General features: G+C 38.0%; 1 protein-coding gene across 1 annotated transcript in view; it reads left to right on the top strand.

Moving 5' to 3' along the window:
* The window catches only part of LOC127661127 (collagen alpha-1(XIX) chain-like), a 180,886-nt gene that overhangs the window by 159,090 nt on the left and 1,400 nt on the right, over positions 1-20,396 (top strand). Inside the window, exons 47-51 of the mRNA XM_052151705.1 lie at positions 2,141-2,185; positions 3,072-3,224; positions 8,639-8,705; positions 10,226-10,369; positions 19,303-19,380. Of these exons, the coding sequence (XP_052007665.1) occupies positions 2,141-2,185; positions 3,072-3,224; positions 8,639-8,705; positions 10,226-10,369; positions 19,303-19,380 (487 nt within the window). The remainder of the gene's footprint in view (positions 1-2,140; positions 2,186-3,071; positions 3,225-8,638; positions 8,706-10,225; positions 10,370-19,302; positions 19,381-20,396) is intronic.

Raw genomic sequence — 20,396 nt, 5'->3', positions numbered from 1 at the left:
TATGCTTATGAAATTTATTTTCATGCAAAATCTTTTCATGCATGGTCGTCTTGTTTGTATTCTGCTAAATGGTGGTGGCAGCATCTTTTCTCAGGGATGCTATAGCAGATGTTGAGAGTACACACTCGCTGTGCACTGGCTCTTCCAATCTGTTCAGATTCCTTTCCCCTGGAAAAGGAATACAGTTAGAAGCACAAATAAACACATGTGGTCCTTAGAATGAAAAAATGAATATTGACACAGACAGTGGAATATATTTACTAAAGGTAGTAACCAATTTACTTTCTTTGGTATATGTACTATTTGTGCTCAGGATGGTATACCATCCATAGGTTGCTGGTGCTCCATTATTCCAGACAGTAAGTCACTCAATTCATCAGTGTTGTCTATTTTTGGTGGTCCAACACCAGTAGTAAATTTGCTGTCTTCCGATCTCTGCATTCTATATTTTTAAAGCCAGTTTAAGGTTCTTCCACAGAGTCTATAAAAAAGGCAGATATCATGCAATACTGATAATAATGAAGATATCTCACCTGAAGTTGTCGTACCATTCTTGTGGTTACATTTTGAGTTGCATTGAATTTACTGCAAACTGCATCCCAGCCACTCTTTCTTTAGCTCAGTAGCAGTAGTATGGTTTTACTTTCAATAACTGGATGGTTTGACAAAATCTCTTTTAGTAGCTTTTTTTCATACTCACTAAAGTTTTTTTGAACAAATTATTGTTGCCTCTGCAATTGTTTTGTCTCAAGTTTCACACCAGTAATGGTGTTTTCTAGTCCATGCCTGGTTTTTATGAGCACCATTAGACCAACAGCATGTGCTCACACTAATCACACTTAACCAGGGTGTTTTCATTTAGGTTTACTTACCTTACTCCAGGACTCCATAGTCTCTGACTAACTAAGCCAAATTAAAGCCACGTTCATGAAAGCTACTTAAATTTTAACTAGTACTCATTAAGGCCTACTCCTAGCTTAATCTAAGCCCTGTCTTTGAAACCGGGCCTATATGTTGAAATTAACATTATACAATCAGCCAATCATTTAGTAGAAGTTGCAGTGCATAACATCATACAGATATGGGCCAGGAGCTTCAGTTAATGTTCACATCAACCATCAGAATGGGGAAAAATGTGATCTTATTGATTTCGACCGGGGCATTATTGTTGGTGCCAGACGGGCTGGTTCGAGTATTTCTGTAAATGCTGATCTCCTGGGATTTTCTCGCACAACAATCTCTAAAGTTTACTGAGCCAGACTGGTTCAAACTGACAAAAAGTCTATATTAACTCAGATAAACCCTCTGTACAATTGTAGTGAGCAGAATAGCATCTCAGAATGCACAATATGTCGAACCTTGAGGCAGATGGGCTACAACAAAAGAACACATCGGGGACTTTATTAGGACCATAGTGTTCATAATAAAGTGTTAAGTGAGGGTATATTAGTTAAATTAAAGCCACGTTCATGAAAGCTACTTAAATGTCCTAGTTTAACTAGTACTCATTAAGGCCTACTCCCAGCTTAATCTAAGCCCTGTCTGTGAAACCGGGCCTATATGTTGAAATTAACGTTTAACAAGATTAAAAGGGATTTAAAGATTGGTTCTTTCTTAGTTCTTGTTTACTAATATTAATGAATAGAGCCTTATTGTAAAGTGTTACCATAATGTCTTAATGAACATCTAAAAATGCAAAAAGGCTTTAAAGGGGTAGGTTTATGGGCTAGGGAAATGTACTATTAAAACTAGCATGGCATGGCACAACCAAGGTTGTGAGTTCAATTCCTAGAGACACACAAACTGATAAAATGTACTTTTTATATGGATACAAGTCATTTTGGGTATAAGTGTCTGTCAAATGCATAAAGGTAAATGTAAAATATCATTAGCTCAATATAAAAACAGTAGAAGTCAATTTAAAGTCCCCACTATCATACAAAAACAAATGTGTGTGTCTTGTGACCCAGTGCACGCGTAATAAAAGGGAGGATTTGTGTCAGTGGTGTGGATAAGGTTTTTGGCGCAAGGGTCTAGATAATTCCAAACCTTTTAATAATTTGTCTCGGCTCTTGCGGTGACACTTTTACCTTTGTGCTTCTCCTTCATTTCTTAATTCTTTCTCTGTCTTTTTTCACAGGGAGCCACAGGCAGACCAGGTGACAGAGGTTCCAAAGGGGAACGGGTAAGATTATGATTTCATTTTGATGGAAAACCACATATTTAAGGGTCTATTCTATCATATAAAAAAACAACTTCTGTGAAGAACTCATTTTTATGATTTATGAGTTAAGATTCATTTTGATATTTTTGTGGTGCATGAAGTAAAAAATGTCAAGGTAATGAATGACCTGAGCTTGTAATGAAGAAATAAATATTTCATTAAAATGCTGAAATTCTTGAGCAAAAACGTTAAGTAGTTTGACATTCTTTTTAATAAGATTTTTCCAAAAAAATAAGAATTAATGAAGTTACAAGAGTCAAAAATCAGTAGTTGCCGATAGTTTTAAAAATATTCAAAATAAGAGTTCCCTATGTATTTCTGGCTTGTTTATACTTAAAAGTCCCTTGTTATGTACTAAATCTTTTTTTTTCTGGTTAATAATAGGATTTTGATTGAACAAAAAGCTGCATCTGGGATTTCATTCATTTTGAACTCTTTGTCTTTGCCCGCTATAGTATAGAAAGAATAAGAAACATTTTTGACACTCTATAAATCAGATGTAAAAAATATCGGCAGATTGTTCTGTTATAGAACTTTCCCACTACCTTAGTTATCGGTACTGGTAAAATCCCCTATCAATCGACCTCTAGTGGCTACATGTACAGCCTTTATTTAACACTTCTCCTGTTGTCAATAATCAAAATAAAACACATTAAACATTTAAATTTATTACACTATTAAGGACCACAAATCATCAAGATGCAGCTCTGAGCAGTAGTTTTGATTATTCCCATGGTACATTTTTTGTAATATTGCCAAGAGCTGTTATTAGTTATGGTAGAGGAAGCAGCTCTTTATAACAAGCTTGTGTTGTGTTATTATTTATATTCTGCTTATGGCTCTGTAGGGAGATCCGGGAATTTCAGGAGAAAGAGGAGTCCAGGGAGAGAGAGGGAAACCTGGTGACAAAGGGTTTATTGGTCCACAGGGACCGCCCGGACCAAAAGGAGAACCAGGCCCACCTGGGTCTTTAACATCACCGGGGGCCGTGAATTTGTTGGTATGTACAACTGTTTTGAAAGTTAGAGAGTAGCGTCTTCAAACTTCAAACTGACACTTTGGTAAAGGTTGATCATCTTATACATTATACCGTCCTACGAGACCGATTGCCTTTTACACTTGGTTTTAACATGTATCTGTAAATGTGTCTCAAGGGGAATGTCTCTGATTTCATGACTACATACAGCAGTTTAAGTCAGCGTGGCACTATATTTTGACATGTTCCAATTTGTTCAATTAAATCACAAACAACATGTATAGGAACTACAACTTGTCTAGCATAGGAGTGTATTCATTCAGTAAACTTGTATAATCAAATGAAATGCTCCTTCCTGCCCTGAGGTTATTTGCTTGTGCTGTAGTCAATCTTTAAAGGAAGTAAAAGGCCACCAAAGCAGACAGTCTTTACAAGGTACTTACGAGTTGCATGGAAGTGAAATAGAATGATTTGTTTGCCTGAAAGATATACTTACAACTGAAACACTACTAGTTGGTGGCCATCTGTGGTGTGGTAAGAGAAAAACTGTTGGATTGGGAAGAATTGGCTTTAAAAGAGGAGAGAAGGAGAAAGAAATGGTTTATTATTCTATTTTCAAAGAAGTTTGTCAGAAGAAACTATCAAGCAACTCTTGTTGGCTTTTATGAGTGTTACTTCTCCCACTGGATTGATGTTGACCTTAAGTGAACGGCGAGCCAGCAGATTCACTCACATGATATTAGAGCACATCACCCAGTGAAGTTCAGTTTTGCATACGGATTGCAACAAGATTTCACAGATACAAATAAAAGATTTAAACACCCTCTTTGGATCATTTCAGTGACTTCAAAGTAAAACTACCCAGATAGTAGTAGTGAATTATTTTATTTTGTTCCATTGGACTTTAAATGGCTATGATTTTTAAACAAAGACAATGATTATTTATAAATTATTTATAGTCTTTTTTTTTTTTAAAGAGCTCTTTGAACATTGGGGGAAGGGGTATTTTTATATACAGTATTGACCATATTTTTAGATTCCATATTTTGAAAAAATACATAAAATGTATGTTTTTGAGTTCCAAAAATTCTGTTATTCTGCCATAAACTGGTGCCAGACCAAAATTACCCTTACCGCATTTTTTTGCCATCTTTAAAGGTGCGCTCAGTCATTTATGCACATTGTACAAAGGGGCCTTGGTTTTGTTCCTGGCAGGCAGGCAGCAGATACCCTAACCATACCCCAAACCCTAACCCAACCAGCCTGGTCCCTGCCATGAACAATCTGAGGTATCTTTCAACCATCTCGGCAATGTTTTATGCTCGCCGTCTTGACTTTCACTGGCACCTGAGGGCAGCATCATTTAAAAACAATAGTTTCAGTTACCAATGCCACTTGTAGAAATGCACGTTTCACAGTGAGCTATTATTAATTGAATCAACAAGTAAAAATATCCAATAACAGTGAAGTTACTGAGATTAAACAAGAAGTATTTGGCATGTGATCATAACATGGCTGCCCCCATAAAGGGACCCTCTTCATGTATGATAAAACAGCTTTGATTAGGTTGCTGATATGACTGGAGTCTTCACCTTATGTGAATGGTCATGATTTATATTTAAAAATTACTATTCGTTTCTTAAATGGTGCACCTTTTTTAATTAGGAAAAAAGTCCACTTTAAGTGTGAAGTGAGAAATGTTAAAATTTATTCACAATAGTGCCATCTTACATTTTTGACAGGAATGAAAACGAGGCTGTGAGGGACATGCTTATCATCCCTTTAATGGGCTGTACTGTTGTTTAAAGTGTTTTGGATTATTCCGACGACTTAACATTGACAAAAAACTTCAGAAAGCATGAATTGTGAAAAGGAGACGTGATCTAGGAGCTTTATAAAGCTTTATACAGTGCATGCCACTTTATACTGTAAGTCTATCCCTCACAGCCTCGTTTTCATAGCCATACTGTTAATAAGGTCTGTTATCAGCATTATTATTATTATTATATTTTTACATTTTGGTTTGTATATTGAGATCAAATAATTAATAGTAGCTTTAAAGTTGTAGCTCATGAATTTAATTTTGGCAAAGTATATTTGAAAAAAATAAATAAATACCTGCCTTTTTCAAATAAATTAAAATGGTGGCTGCATACATACTGATTAATTGTACAACAAAAATAAATAAAAATAAAATATCCTAATTATCATGAAAACATAACGAAAACATAATCATAACTTAATTTGTTAGCCCTACTGAAAACAACAACAACAATGCACCAAATTAATCAGCTTCCTTATTTTAAAATTGTATGGTTATAGCCAATTAGCAGTTTATGTACACATTTTCCATGGCAACAGCTAAGAAAAAAAAGGCCATTAAGGACTGGTAATATCTGTAAATATTTTAAACCCATGTTTGACAAAATCCTCCTTCCAATCTTTCTGTAGAAGTGATAATGTAATTGCTACTGTGCCCACTTAACCAATTATTCAATTTGCTAGAAACTTAGCAGATAGTTTCTATGCACATCACGGTACACACTACACATATTAGGCCAGTAGACAGTCCTTTCCTGGTGGGATACCTAACCAGGAAGTGTTTGCTCTACAATGTCGTCACATACATCGGTATAACTAGGTAAAAAGGATGTAAACAGGGCCTTAGTCTTTGTAGTCCTATAATTCTAAAACCAAATTAGAACATACATTATATTTCACACAGCTGACTTGCATGGTAACTTACAGCAACTGCAGACTTCTGTGCAGTTAGAGCACATCTGTAACATCTGTCAATAAAGATAAAATTGCTTACTTGCTGCCGATCTGCACCAACCTCCTGGCCCCTCACCTAGATTCATAACCACTGGGTCAAACCACCCTATTCAGAGGGCAGCCGGCATTGATTGCTTTTTTGTGCATAACACAAGTGCTCCAGAATAAATAATCACAATAATTACAAAAGTTCCTGAACCCATCAGCCTCAGGCCATCAGGAAAGCGTGGTCTGCAGCTCTGAGCCGGCCGCTGCGCTGTCTCTGTCCAACGCCTCTCACACCCAATTAAACACACTCAAAACCATGTCACTCAGAAACATTAACCACACACACACACACACACACACACACAATGACAAATTAATGCTCTTTGATGGGTAACGCTATGTTTTTTTAAGATTGTGTGGTGCTGTGTTGCTACAACAGGCTGTGATGTTGTGGTGCTCACATACACTTATACACAGATACACAGAGAGAAAGAAATTGCTGCACTGAGCCTTGCTGTTTTAATAAGCTACTCACACATGAGCACCACATTTTTAAAAACGTTTCTGTTTTTAAAACAGACACCTGCATTCTGTTCGATTCATTGCGCTGCATCTATTTTTTTTTAAACTCAAGAACGCCCCTTGAATGACCCCTTAAGGTGCTTTCCGATTACTCGTGCATTTGCCAAAAACGCATTGAACTCAATGGAGCAAATCACTAAGTTACATAGGCGGAGGCCGTTCACACAAGATGTATTCTTAAATTGTAAACAATTAGATGGAGCACAATGGAATGGAGCAAAACGCAGGGGTCTCTAGACATGTTCTTCAAAGTTGAATTACATTTAACTTTGATCCTCATGGTGTGAGAAAGTTGAACTACTTTTTAAACGTGGTATGTTATGATGTTAGTAGCTGACAGATCAGGAGACGTGGTGATATGGGCGAAGATATCTGTCTGATCCATGTGTACCAAGTCAAATGTAATTAATAGTGCAGATAGAATGCAGGAACACATCCTGTTCGAACAGACCCTTAAATGCCTGCCTACAAGGGATGTAATGGTTTCACGGTATACCTCCGTTTTAAAACAGACAGTTTTCATCCTACTGACATATTTTAATTACCCAGTAATTAAAAGATGTCTAATAAATTAATAAATCCAGTAATTACCGGTCAATTAATCTGATGTGTCTTACATAAGTGGTGCTGTTGCAAAAATCAAAACAAGATGCAAGATAGGCTTATCCTGTGCCTATCTAGATTTACCAAGAGCATCCCAATATTTTTTTCTCTCTGTGATGTTACAAAGCCATCAACAGAACTTTAAATACATTTTGTACAATTCCTGATTCTTGCTACCTAGCAACCACTTAAAATTGTCCTTCCATGATGCTGCAATACTTTTTATGTGGAGGTCAGAGCAGCACGAGGCTTGTTTTGAGAGGTGCTTTGAAGTCTCGATGCCCTAAATCACATGAAAGGGCCTTTAGAGTGATCATTAAAATGTTAACAGATTTCATATCCATTTGCCAAATTCAGTGAAACCCAGGATGTTGTGCATTCACCCAGAGGCACAGAGCATTGTAGGGGCCTCTGAGTACTTGACAGAATGGCGTTGGACTGTGAAAGGTTTACTTTTGAGTGGAGGGAACCGATTTGTTTTTCTTCGAGATGTTCTTCGAAATTCAGAGAGAAAATTTCAGAAAGCAGGTTAAGCGACTTACCCAGGTAAATTTACTCAGAGTAAGTGGATAACCTCAGCCTTCTGTACCAATAACGGTACATTTCAGTGAATGTTAGTAGCCATAGCAACTTACTCTCTGAATATAGCCTGCTCCAGAGTTGGATATGTTCCAGAGTTTGTTTATTTCAGGTAGATGTCAGTAAGTTTCAGAGGTCAGCGCATGCATGCCCCTTTTAATAGTGACACGGTGGGCGTGGAAGATCAGATTACACCCAGTATTATACTTTTAAATTAATATTATGGTAAACTGCTGTCTTTACCTCACAAATCAACTTTACTCTGGCATTTTCAGTCTCACACTCCACAGATTTGCATTCAAAAGTGAACAAATTTTGTACATTGTGCATTAACTTTTAATGGGAAGTTTGGAGTGGTGGTGGCGTAGTGGGCTAAAGCACTAAACTGTTAAGGAGGAGGTCGCTGGTTCGAATCCCCACAGCCACCACCATTGTGTCCTTGAGCAAGGCACTTAACTCCAAGTTGCTCCGGGGGGATTGTCCCTGTAATAAGTGCACTGTAAGTCGCTTTGGATAAAAGCGTCTGCCAAATGTGTAAATGTAAATAAATGTACGTTTTTAATACTGTAATATGTTTAACGCAGAACACATTGGAAAGGCCTCCACACTCTTCACTACAAATACATTCCTTTAAGTATTTATATTATAGCACCCACATTCTATTTACAGTTCCTTCAGTCAATGAATATTAATGTTATTTATAAAATGACATTCCATAGTATCAATATGTAGGTAATGTCTGCCAATTAATAGCTTAAGCAATTAATCACTCGTTATTATATACCGTTCTGAGTTCACTATGAACGCACACAAACGGTTGAGTGAACTAACCCACAATCTGAAAATCATGTTGTGCTGATGTTTGTTTTCTCTCTCTCTCTCTGCCTTATTTCTTTCTTCTTTTTCTGCAGAGTGATACAGCTGCCTTGGATGAAATTAAAACATTCATTCGAAATGAAGTATTGCGTGTGTTTGAAGGTATATCTGCCTCCACTGAGGCGTATTTTTTGTGGTCTCCACCAGTAGCTTTGTGTTTTTTAGCTTTCAGCTCTGTGTGTATGTGTGTGAAAGGCACTTCATAAGACATATAAAAGACATTTATCAACATTAACAGTGTTGTAATAGTCTGTACCTAAGGGCTCAAAAAGACAAGAACATTGTTTTTCTAGTGCAGTGGCTTGTGTGGAATGCTGTTGGAATACTACAAAAAAATTATTTTCGATTAATTCCTCTGTTAAAATCAACATAAATTATGGAACAATATGTGGTAAGACATTGCAAGAGAATAAACAATGGTTTTAAAGTGTAGCCGCAAGACTTGAGCAATATATAGCATGCAACATACAACACAGTAAAAAATGAAACTGTGAAGTTCTACCTGATCTGACCCTTTAAAAATAATTTCATTGGTGTAACTTGAATTAGACAGGTTGAGTCAGTCATAGAAAATAACAGTTTTTGACTTAAATAAAACCAGTTACTTAGATGTTACCATATGAAGCACATTTTATGATACCTACCTAAGTGTTAGTCTGCAACTTGTGCAGTTGTTGGCTGTCATAATTCAAAGCAGTATCAAAGTAACTTACCATTGCTTCATGTCATCTTCCCACACGGAAAAGGCAATGTCAAAAGACGGTCATTGAAAAGTACCGGCACTATGGAGCCACAAGTTTTTTTTATTTAATCCAATTTTTACAAATTGAATACACCAAACATTACATTATCTGCTAAAAAACATGCAAGTGAAAACAATGGAGACTGGAAAACTAAAACAGGCTTCCGTTATGAATCGTGGAACACCTCTGCATTCAGGAAAAAGGTGGATAAATGCGTTTTTGGTTTGTTTTAAAAACTGAGGGATGAGTCTTAGTCATTTTCTGCAGTAATCGACAGCGTCTGTGGTCATAACTTAAGAACCAGAACATTCCTTTAAAGGAATATTCAGGTTCAATAAAGTTAAGCTCAGTCGACAGCATTTGTGGTATAATGTTGATTAACACAAAAATTTGTTCCACTTGCTCCTCCTTTTCTTTAAAAAAACAAAAAAAAACAAAAGCGAGGCACTTACAATGGAAGTGAATGGAAGTTCAAATGTATAGCCATAAGACATAAACAATATGCTTTTTTATAAAATGGTAAGCTTCACATTTCTACCTTTAATCCCTCAAAAATTGGCCTCATTCACTTCCATTGTATGTGCCTCACTGTAACTTCGATTTTTGCTTTTTTTTAAAGAAATATTTTTTATATTAAATAATATTTAATAATATTTGAATAGTCTAAATATTTTTCTGTGTTAATCAACATTATGCCACAAATGCTTAATTTGTATAGAATTTTCCTTTAATCCTGTAAGCATGCAGTTATCATGTTATTATGACAATATTATAATATAGTATATATGACATTGTGGTGATACCTATTGTACTCCGTACTATTGATTTGCTATATTGATTTACTATATTGATTTGGAATCTTGTTTTTTTTTTTTTCAGAGAAGTTTTCTGAGAGTTACGCCTCGATGCAGAAAACGCCTGCAGCTATATTAGCTGCACAAGTTCGACAAGGCCCTCCGGGGCCACCCGGCAATGTTGGCTCCCCAGGACTCCCCGGAGAGCCAGGTCCTTCAGGACCCCAAGGTAGGAGCCAAAAACTGACAGACTAAAAACCTTTTTCCTCTACTCCTACGGTGGTCTCAGCTAATATAAAACCTCATGCAAGACTGCAATTTTATTCATAAAACTCTGAAAAGTGTAAAAAAACAAAAAAAAAAAACATGTGTTCCCAGTATTAAGCTACGTTTATTTGCTTGCCTCTCAAGGATTCCAGTTTTTGTATTTTTTTTCTTTTTTCTTGTCATTCAGAAAATGTGAAGTCTCTTTAAGAGTGTCTTTATTTGGATCTGCTGTTCCTCAGACTGTGTCTCAAAGTTGCACTGAATTGAGCTGGATGAGATCACTTTGCTGTTTTTTGATGAATCAATCTTTGAACCCAAAAATGTATCATGTTGATCACATTTTAGAACAGATTCAAGATTCAGGAGTTCAAAAAGTGTTGCTAGAGATCATAATCTCTAGAGATTAAGCCAATATGAAATAGCTCAGAGGTCTGGCAAGATAATTGAGCAAGAAGGTAATGCATTTCCAACAAACCTCTTCAACAATAAGCATTTATTGGAATTTTGGTGTAACGAATTTACAGTATTCTTTAAGAAGGCAGATAGCTGCATGACAAAGTGGCATATGGTGCCAAGAGCCAGGTGGGACATACAGTATGAAGACTGTTCTAGAATTGACCCACAATAGGAAAATTTAATATCACCCTAGACATACTTGTGAGAGCAAGACTGAAAAACTGGATGATGGAAAAAGCCTACCAGTATCCCATTTGTGGATGAAGTCCTGCAAAAAACAAAGAGTGAAAAAATAAGATATTTTAGATTGTGCATCAAAGGCTGGCAACCGTCTACTCCAACCTTTCCCGTAAAAAATTATTTGCAAGTTTGTCCTTTCAGCCTGAGTTCCTTAGGACCTTAAACCATTTTTAAAATATACAGTAATGCTTTTCATAAAACTGTACAAGACTACATAGTGTACTAGGGGTGTAACGGTTCATCATGGTGCGATGCTTCACAGTTCAAAAATGTGGTGATTCACACCGTGCAGATGGGAAGGTTTAAAGAAAAAAGTTCATTATTTAACACCTGTTCTATTCAATACGTGTGATATGCCTACTTACATGGAAATCTCTTCATTGGCCACTTTGGTGGTCGCGAGGGCGTGGTCGGACGCCCGTCTGGGGAGAGAGGAAGCTATAAGGAGGTTCATCTGAGATACATTTTCTGGTAATTACTGTTTCTGTTTTTGCAGTGAGAGACGGGGAAGATGAAAATGGCCTGGTGCACAGAGAGAGGGTGAGGGACACACAAGAGACTGCGTGTTAATCACAGAGTGTTTTGTTTTATTGCTGAAAAGCCAAACTTTATTTGTCTATGCTGAAAAGCCACTCTTTGTTTTATGTAAGCTGTAAAGTGCTTGATGTGTATTGAGAATTAAAGCCTGACTCCCGCTTCCTCCTTTATCTACTCAACAACAAACTTTGCTACACTGGTGCTAAAAACCGTAAAGGAGGAAGGGTACGCTGCTATGGAGTCGTCATTATTGCTGGAGGAAGTCTTCCGTTCCCTCGCCAGCATCCACCATGCCCAACACCAGGCCCTCATGGATCTATGTGTGAAACAAAAACAGCATTTTGAGAAGCTCCTTCAAGGCCAAGAGGAGTACCAATGGGCATGCGTAGCTTGATATCTCAGGAGGGGCCAACCACCACAACCCCGGCAGCAGCAACACCCCCGCTCTGAAATGCCCCAACAACATCAGGGCACCAACCTCCTGAAATACCCCATGTTGAAAATAGCCATCCTGTAGCGGGTCGACTGCAGTCCAGAAGAGCACCACCAACGGATCCGATCCCTGACACTGTGTGAAGTCAGCCGACCATTTGTCTTTGCTCAACACCTCCGTGACAGCTGCCGGCGGTGGGTGCTGGTGGAGGAAGACAGCTATGTTGGTGATGTCATCAGTCTTGTGGTAATGGAGCAGTTTGTCTCCCGACTACCGAAGGGGACCTCGGAGTGGGTCCAGTACCACCGACCGGCGTCGCTGGATAAAGCAGTGCAGCTGGCGCATTACTATCTAGCAGCTTACCCAGGGGCCAACACGCTCTCTATCCCTCTCTGTGGTCCCTCCCTCTCCCCTCAAACTCTCTCCTTCTTTCCGCCCTGTCCCATCTTGTGTGGATGGGTCCTGTAATACAGTGAGGTGGTGTGTGGTGTGCAATGCGCTGACTAGGGAGGCAGAGATGATTTCATCTACGTCAGCTCTGCATCAGGATAACATAAGGGAGGGGGAAGCCTCGGCTTCCCCAGTCCTTAGGGGAATTCCCACTGAGGATTTCCCTCTAGAGCAGAAACAAGATGAAACCCTTAAGCACGCATTTGACCAAGAGAAAGTATTTGATGGTTAATGCCTTCTGCCGCTTCAAGGTCTCTTGGGACAGGAAAAAACACTAAGCCATCTCAGGCCCGTTTCTGTTGGCTGGGCATTTGCTGGGATGTTAGCCGGTGGTGTGTGACATGCCGTGAATTTCAGCTTGTGAATCCAACATTCACTCCAAAAGCGCAATTGAGCCCTCTTCCGTTGATGGAGATTCTTTGACAGAGTTGGCATGGACCTCGTCGGGCCATTACAATGGCCAGCACTCATGCAAATAACACGTGTTCTGCTAGTTCTGGTGGACTACGCAACGCGATACCTGGAAGCAGTGCCGTTGTGCAACATCTCAGCACATAGTGTTGCGCAGGCACTCTTCAGAATAATCTCCCAAGTGGGGATTCCGAAAGAAATCATTTTTTATCAGGGCACTACTTTCATGTCTGTACGAAGCTGAACTAATTATTGAGTATTAAATCAATTTGGACAGCCGTGTACCATCCACAAAAGGACGTCTTGTTCGAACGATTTAATAAGACCTTAAATAATATGATTCGTAAGTTCATGCATGAAGATGATCGGAATTGGGATAAGTGGCTCGAACCCCTGTTATTTGTAGTGCGAGAGGTCCCACAAGCCTCCTCTGGGTTTTCCCCATTTGAATTGTTATATGGGCATAAGCCCTGTGGTGTGTTAGACATCATGAAGGAAAACTTGGTGGGGGGACCTTCACAAATCAAAATTGAAATTCAATACATTCTTGACCTGAGAGCAAAACTCCACACACTGGGGCATCTATCACTGGATAATTTGCTACAGGCGCAAGAATGTCAGTCCCAGCTGTACAACAGGGGAGCTTAGCTACGTGAATTTAACTGGGAGATAAAGTACTTGTATTACTGCCCACATCAACCTCAAAATTTCTCGCAAATCGGTAAGGGCTCTTTGAGGTCACATGGAGAGTTGGGGACGTTGACAATGAGGTAGTGCATATGTAAAGGAGTGGTGCTCGTCAAATTTACCACCTAACTTATTAAAACCATATAGATAGACGGTCCCCATATCCTTGGTGACAGTAGTTGCGGAGAGGGAGGAGCTCGGTCCAGAGGTGAGTCTAAAAGCCAATCAGTTCACCTTGGTCCCTAATGGAGACCACCTCTCACCATGTACAGAGGTTGCCAGATTGCAAAAATATTTCTCTGACTACCCCAGGGGTAGTGGTACGTAGTCGGCCATACCGGTTACCTCAACACAAAAAACAGGTAGTATGGGAAGAATTTAAGGCCATGCTCGATTTTTTGGTAATAGAAGTATCCCACAGTGATTGGGCCAGTCCGGTGGTTCTGGTGCCTAAGAGCGATGGCTCAGTGTGGTTCTGTGTGGATTATAGGAAAGTTAACACAGTTCTGAAATTTGACACGTATCCAATGCTTCGTATTGAGCAACTGCTCAATCGGTTGAGCATGACTCGCTTTTTCAGCACATTCAGCATCTGGGGGCCGTTCTGAGGTCGCTGCTATGAGTGGGGCTCACAGCAAACCTGAAGAAGTGTGCAATTGAGTGGGTGGAGGTATGGTATCTGGTGTTCCACTTGTGGCATGGGCAGATGAAACCCCAAATTGATAAAACCGCACTGATTGCGACCTGCCCAAGAGCCAAGACCAAAAAGGAGTTGCGACAGTTCCTGGGGCTTGCTGGCTATTATAGAAGGATTTTGCCTAATTATTTGGATATCACCAGCCTGCTGACTGATCTCATTAAAAAGGAAGCTCCAATCACGATCCAGTGGATGTAGCCATGCCAACAGACTTTCACGCAGGTAAAAGCTGCACTTTGTGGCGGCCACTTCTGCACTCCCCTGATTTCTCTCTCCCTTTTGTTTTAAAGACAGTTTTTTTAAAGACGGGGGCTGGGTACTATACTGTCCCAGCTGGTGGAGGGGGAGGATTGCCCAGTGCTGTACATTAGTTGGAAGATCTCTATGAGAGAAATTAAGTACAGCACCATAGAAAAGGAGTGTTTGGCCATCAAGTGGGTGGTCCTTACTCTCTGCTACTATTTGCTGGGACAGCCATTCACCCTCTGTTCGGACCATGCCCTTCTCCACTGGCTCCACTCCATGAAGAATGCCAATGCCCGAATCACCTGTTGGTATCTGGCACTCCAGCCGTTTACATTCGAGGTGGTCCACAGCCTGGGGGTGCAGATGACTTCCTCTCCTGAAAGGGGGGGAGGATGTGGAGGCGAGGGTGTGTTTGAGCGCCGTCTGGGGAGAGAGGAAGCAGTAAGGAAGTTCACCTGAGATGAATTTGCTGGTAATTAGTTTTTCTGTGTTTGCAGTGAGAGACGGGGAGATAAAAAAGGCCAGGTGCACAGAGAGAAAGAGAGGGACACACGAGAGCCTGCATGGTAATCCCTGTGTTTTGTTTGATTGCTGAAAAGCGGAACTTTATTTGTGTATGCTGAAAAGCCACTCTTTGTTTTATGTAAGCTGTAAAGCGATTGCTGTGTATTACGAATTAAATCCTGACTCACGTGGATTGTGGAAATCGGCTCCAGCTTCCTCCTTTATCTGCCCGACAACGAACTTTGCTACAGACATAAACACTCTAAAATACGATTGCACACTAACATGTGGAATATTATGTAAACTAATGCTATGGGGGAATATAATCCTAATGTCAAATGTCATATCTTATTTCATCAGTATATTATTATTATTTATCTGGATAAGCATGCACTTCCATTAAATAGCCTATGTATTTTTTTTTAGAATATGTATATGTAATCAGAGTCAACACTATTTTAGATTGAAAATATATTAAATGCATGTAATCAGTGACAGTGTGTAAGCAGCATATGTATCTAACATAATTTTGTATTTTCAGTAAGCAGAATTATTAGCTAATATTTCCATTTGGTGCAACCATTGCCCTTTTCAGGATGGATTTGTAGTCCTAGTACATTGATTGATCATTTAACACTTTTAAGAACAGTACTTCTAGCTACGTTTTAAGGAAACAAACTGTTTTGCATATGACTATAAAGTAATAATAATAGGGGAAAAAAAAGTTAAATCTTAACTTTCATTGATTCAGGCTTAGTTTTGTGAACCGTCAATATCATGAACCGAACATGATCATGAGATGAGTGACCCGTTACACCCCTAAAGTGTTCTTTTGTACATTAATAATGTGTGCTTTCACTGATAACTTTGAGACAAAAAAAACATTCTTTGGACTGTGTGTATACATATCTATCATCTTGAGAAAATATATTTTGGTACCCAGATTGTGTGGATGGATCCCAGTATTTACAGTTGAAGATATGAAAGCTTTGAAATGCCAATTTGTATCCAGTGTTGGGAAAGCTTCTTTGAAACTTTTGGTTTCCAAGCAACTCATAGCTACACTACAAGCTTGCTAAAAAAAAAAAAGTAGCTTCATACTTTGAAGCTGTTTAATGAGGGTTTTCTTTTAAATTTGAATGACTATCTTTTGATATAATTTGTAATTTAATCAGACTTTATTTATTGCAATTTTCTTTTTTGAAAATAGTAGCTTGTTACTCGAGAAGCTACACTATACTACTGTCCCGCTGCTGCAAAAATTGTATATTTAGTATCTCCCCAACACTATTTATCTCACTTGATTTTGGATTGCGTTGTGTGGTATTTGTTTTTATTGTGCTTGGAGATTGCTGGGGAGGTATGTTTCCCAGCTGGCACAAATCCAATAACGGGTATCTGGAGGAAATTAAAAGGAAGGAACTTTAGTCAGCTGGTAAATCAAAACTTCAGCATTTTTATTTATTATTATTTATCAGATGTTGTCTTCTGCCTCTCTGTGGATAGAAGGAAGTTTGTGGATAATATTTCCTCGTTATTTCCTCAACATCCTTCGCTGGAGTCTGTCCTCCTTTGGAATTCTCATTTTGGCCACTTTTTTCCATGTTAAATGCTAAAATTAATAGTTTATGAAGAAAATATTTTTCTACACTTCTGAGTCACAATAATTCCACTCGAGGTCAGTTTTCCTGCGAGTTAAACGAAATGAGAATCAGCAACATTAACACTCTTGTTTTTTTCGCTTGTGACCCGAAAGAGAAAGGTTTACACAACACTTCCAAGCATGTGTCGAATTTAAACAGCTTTTGCTCTTATTTTATGTCATATAATTTTCATGCGACTTATCTTTTGGGTGCCATTTAGTATTACCTATTTATTTATTTTTTATTTCATACAGTATATGTTCTTAATATGGTGAAGTGATTTACATTGTTTTTGTTTTGTTTCATACTGTTTCTTAAAATGACCTGTGTACATGAACCATATAAACTGTTCATGGTTCATTCAATTTGAGAGTAATTCTGCATAACATCTCAAACTAATTATGCAAATGTTTTATAAAGCTCAAGTGTAATCTGTCATGCTTTTGTATAACACAATTTATTGGGATAACATTAAAAAAATGTTAATCCCTTTGTAACATTATTTTTTCATTTAAAGTTGTGTTCTCAGGAGACGAAATCCTCTAACTTGGTTTTATTAAAATGTATCTAATACATTATCAGGCTGTAACTAAAAATGTATTTTCCTATGCTGTCCCTGCATGCCGAGAACATACCTGATTATACTTATGCTGACTGAGCTTATTATTTGAATATAAAAAATAATGGAATTTCATGAAGAGTAATGTACCAGAGTTTAAAAGTCTCAATAGGACATTTTGAAAGAATTAAATGTACTGTTTGACATGAGCAAATCATGTGGAAATGTCAAGCCGTTTGAAGATAAATTATATTTAAATATATTTCTATATATTTATTCATGCTCGTTTTTCTTTCTCCACAAGAGGATTTTCTTTCCTAGTATGAAAAAAAAATTGTTTTAAATGTAAGATTTAGTAAGTGGAAATTCTGTAGATGTATTCATGTTGCTGCAAGCTGTATTTCGCAAGTATTGTATTGCAGCGCCCCCTGTTGCAGTTCTTTTGAACTGTTCAATATGAACTCCCCCTCTAGCAAGGGGTTGTAATGCAGAGGTTGAGCCACCCAGGAATCCATAATATGAAGCCGCAGGTAGAGTGCTGTTCTTCCATGGAATGTCATTGCATCGAATTAATGCATCTTAAGGTTCTGGACGTTAGATAGTTAGTTATTTTGTAGTTTAGTAATTAGTGTTTATGCTTGTATGAGTTGCACTTGTAAATTAGCTCTTGAAACATAGATTAGTGCTATTTTTACAGCGATGGTCAAAATCTGAGGTATTTTCTCTTTTAATGTATACACTGTTTCTCTTTGAGGCTAGAAATGTTCTGCCTTAAAAAAAAAAAACCCTTCTTAAAAAAAATCAAAACTGCTTAAACCAGCCTAAGATTGTTTGCTGGACTTAAATCAGCTAGGACTGATTCAAGCTGTTTTTATTTTCTACAGGGACATGTTAGTTACTAAGGCTTTTATATTTTGGTCATAGGTAGTGTTTTGCATGGCATTATGAAAATTATATAGTGATTGTGGTCTTGCTGAGTGTCTGATAACAATACTAATAGATCAGAATCAGCGAATGAGATTTGAGGTTTGTTTGTTTGCCTGCCTGCAGTTTGTGACATGCTGTCCAGCACTTTCAGCATCTGTGGTGCTCCTTAAAAGGATAGGTCACCCAAAAATGAAAAATTCTCTCATCATTTACTCACCCTCATGCCATCCCAGATGTGTATGACTTTCTTCTGCCGAACATAAACAAAGAGTTTTAGAAGAATATCTCAACTCTGTAGGTCCTTACAATGCAAGTGAATGGGTAGCAAAAATGTTAAGGTCCAAAAAGCACATAAATGGAGCATAATAGTAATCCTCATGACTCCAGTGGTTAAATCCATATCTTCAGAAGTTATATGATAGGTGTGGGTGAGAAAAAGACCAATAAGTTTTTTTACAATCAGTTCCCACTTTCACATTCTTCTTTTGTTCCTGACAATTTGCATTATTTGTGCATATGTAAAAATGTACTTAAAAATTATTTGTTTCTCACCCACACCTATCATATTGTTTCTGAAGATATGGATTTAATCACTGGAGTCTCATGAATTACTTTTGCTCTGCCTTTATATGCATTTTGGAGTTTCAAAATGTTGGTACCCATTCAATTGTGAAGACCTACAGAGTTGAGATATTCTTCTGAAAATCTTTGTGTTCAGCAGGAGAAAGAAATTCATACACATCTGGGATGGCTTGCAGGGTGAGTAAATGATTTTTGGGTGAACTCTCCCTTTTAAACACTAACCTTTTAAAATGTCTAATCTATGGGTTTGTCGTTACTCTTGAAGGGTTGTGAAAACACTCAAAATTCGGAATAATCTGAGATCAATTTTTGGCCTGTTTTTTAAAAGCCATGCTTTCTGGAAAAGCAGAGTAGAAATTTCACAAAAGAATCTAGACCTGAATAATCTGGTTACATTCAGATAGTTATGACAGTATATATGTCACCTTACCCCACTCCATTTCTTCCTACACCTACTACCCTTTATACTATAAAGAATATACTACAAATCTGACATTTGGTGTTTTGTGATTTACCCCTGCAGGGTATCGAGGGCAGAAAGGGGAACGTGGTCAAATGGGGTTGGGAATACCAGGAGCACCGGGCCCCACTGGCCCACCAGGTACAAAACTCTCCTGCACTGATAAGCCACTTATAAATCCTGGGTTAATTACAACTGAAGTGCTATAGACCGCATCTGCGGCATGCTTGTGATTACCACACTAAATAATTGGACTTGTCTCTCGGTTTGATAAAACAAACAAAAATGTGTTTACAGTAACGCCATTATAATGGAAGTCTATAGGGTGATTGCACTGTGCTGGAATAAATGTTAAAAATATACACACTTTTTCAAAATTGTTGCCATATCAATTCACCATTATACAGTAAGTGTTAGCATGAGACTTATGTGAGTTGCTTAATGACCTTGTCTGTGTAAAGTTGTATCCTATCTTTTAACTCCTGTCATGACCATTCAGATCCACTAAACCTGTTAACTCTCGCATGATATCCGCAAGAATACCAGTAAGGGACCTTTACAATTCACCACAAAGTACTGTTTACATGGAGCAAACAGGAATTACATTGGTAATGCATAACCAGAAAAGTAGTCCCACTTCAAAAGGTTGATTTAGACTACTTAAAGGGGATAATTCACCCAAAAATTAAAATTCTCTCATTATTTACTCACCCTTATGCCATCCCAGATGGGAATGCATAAGTGAATGGGTACCAAAACTTTTAAGCTCCAAAAGCACATAAAGGCAGCATAAAAGTATTCCATAATACTCAAGTGGTTAAATCCATGTCTTCTGAAGCGACATGATAAATTGAGAAACAGATAAATATTTAATTCCTTTTTTACTAACAATCTCCACTTTCACATTCACATGTTTTTGGCGATTTGCATTCTTTGTGCATACCGCCACCTTCTGGGCTGTGAAGAGAATTTATAGTAAAAAAAGTATTTGAATATTTATCTTTTTCTCACCTACACTTATCATATCGCTTGTAAAAATCTTTGTTTGTGTTCTGCAGAAAAAAGAATGTCATACACATTTGGGATGGTATGAGGGTGAGTAAATCATGAGAGAATTTTCATTTTTGGGTGAATTATACCTTTAAGTACTCCAGATT

Source organism: Xyrauchen texanus, chromosome 20, assembly GCF_025860055.1.
Source record: "Xyrauchen texanus isolate HMW12.3.18 chromosome 20, RBS_HiC_50CHRs, whole genome shotgun sequence".
In the NCBI taxonomy this organism is placed as follows: Eukaryota; Metazoa; Chordata; class Actinopteri; order Cypriniformes; family Catostomidae; genus Xyrauchen; species Xyrauchen texanus.
The sequence above is the reverse complement of the archived record's forward strand: the minus strand, read 5'-3'. Positions and strand labels throughout refer to the sequence as shown.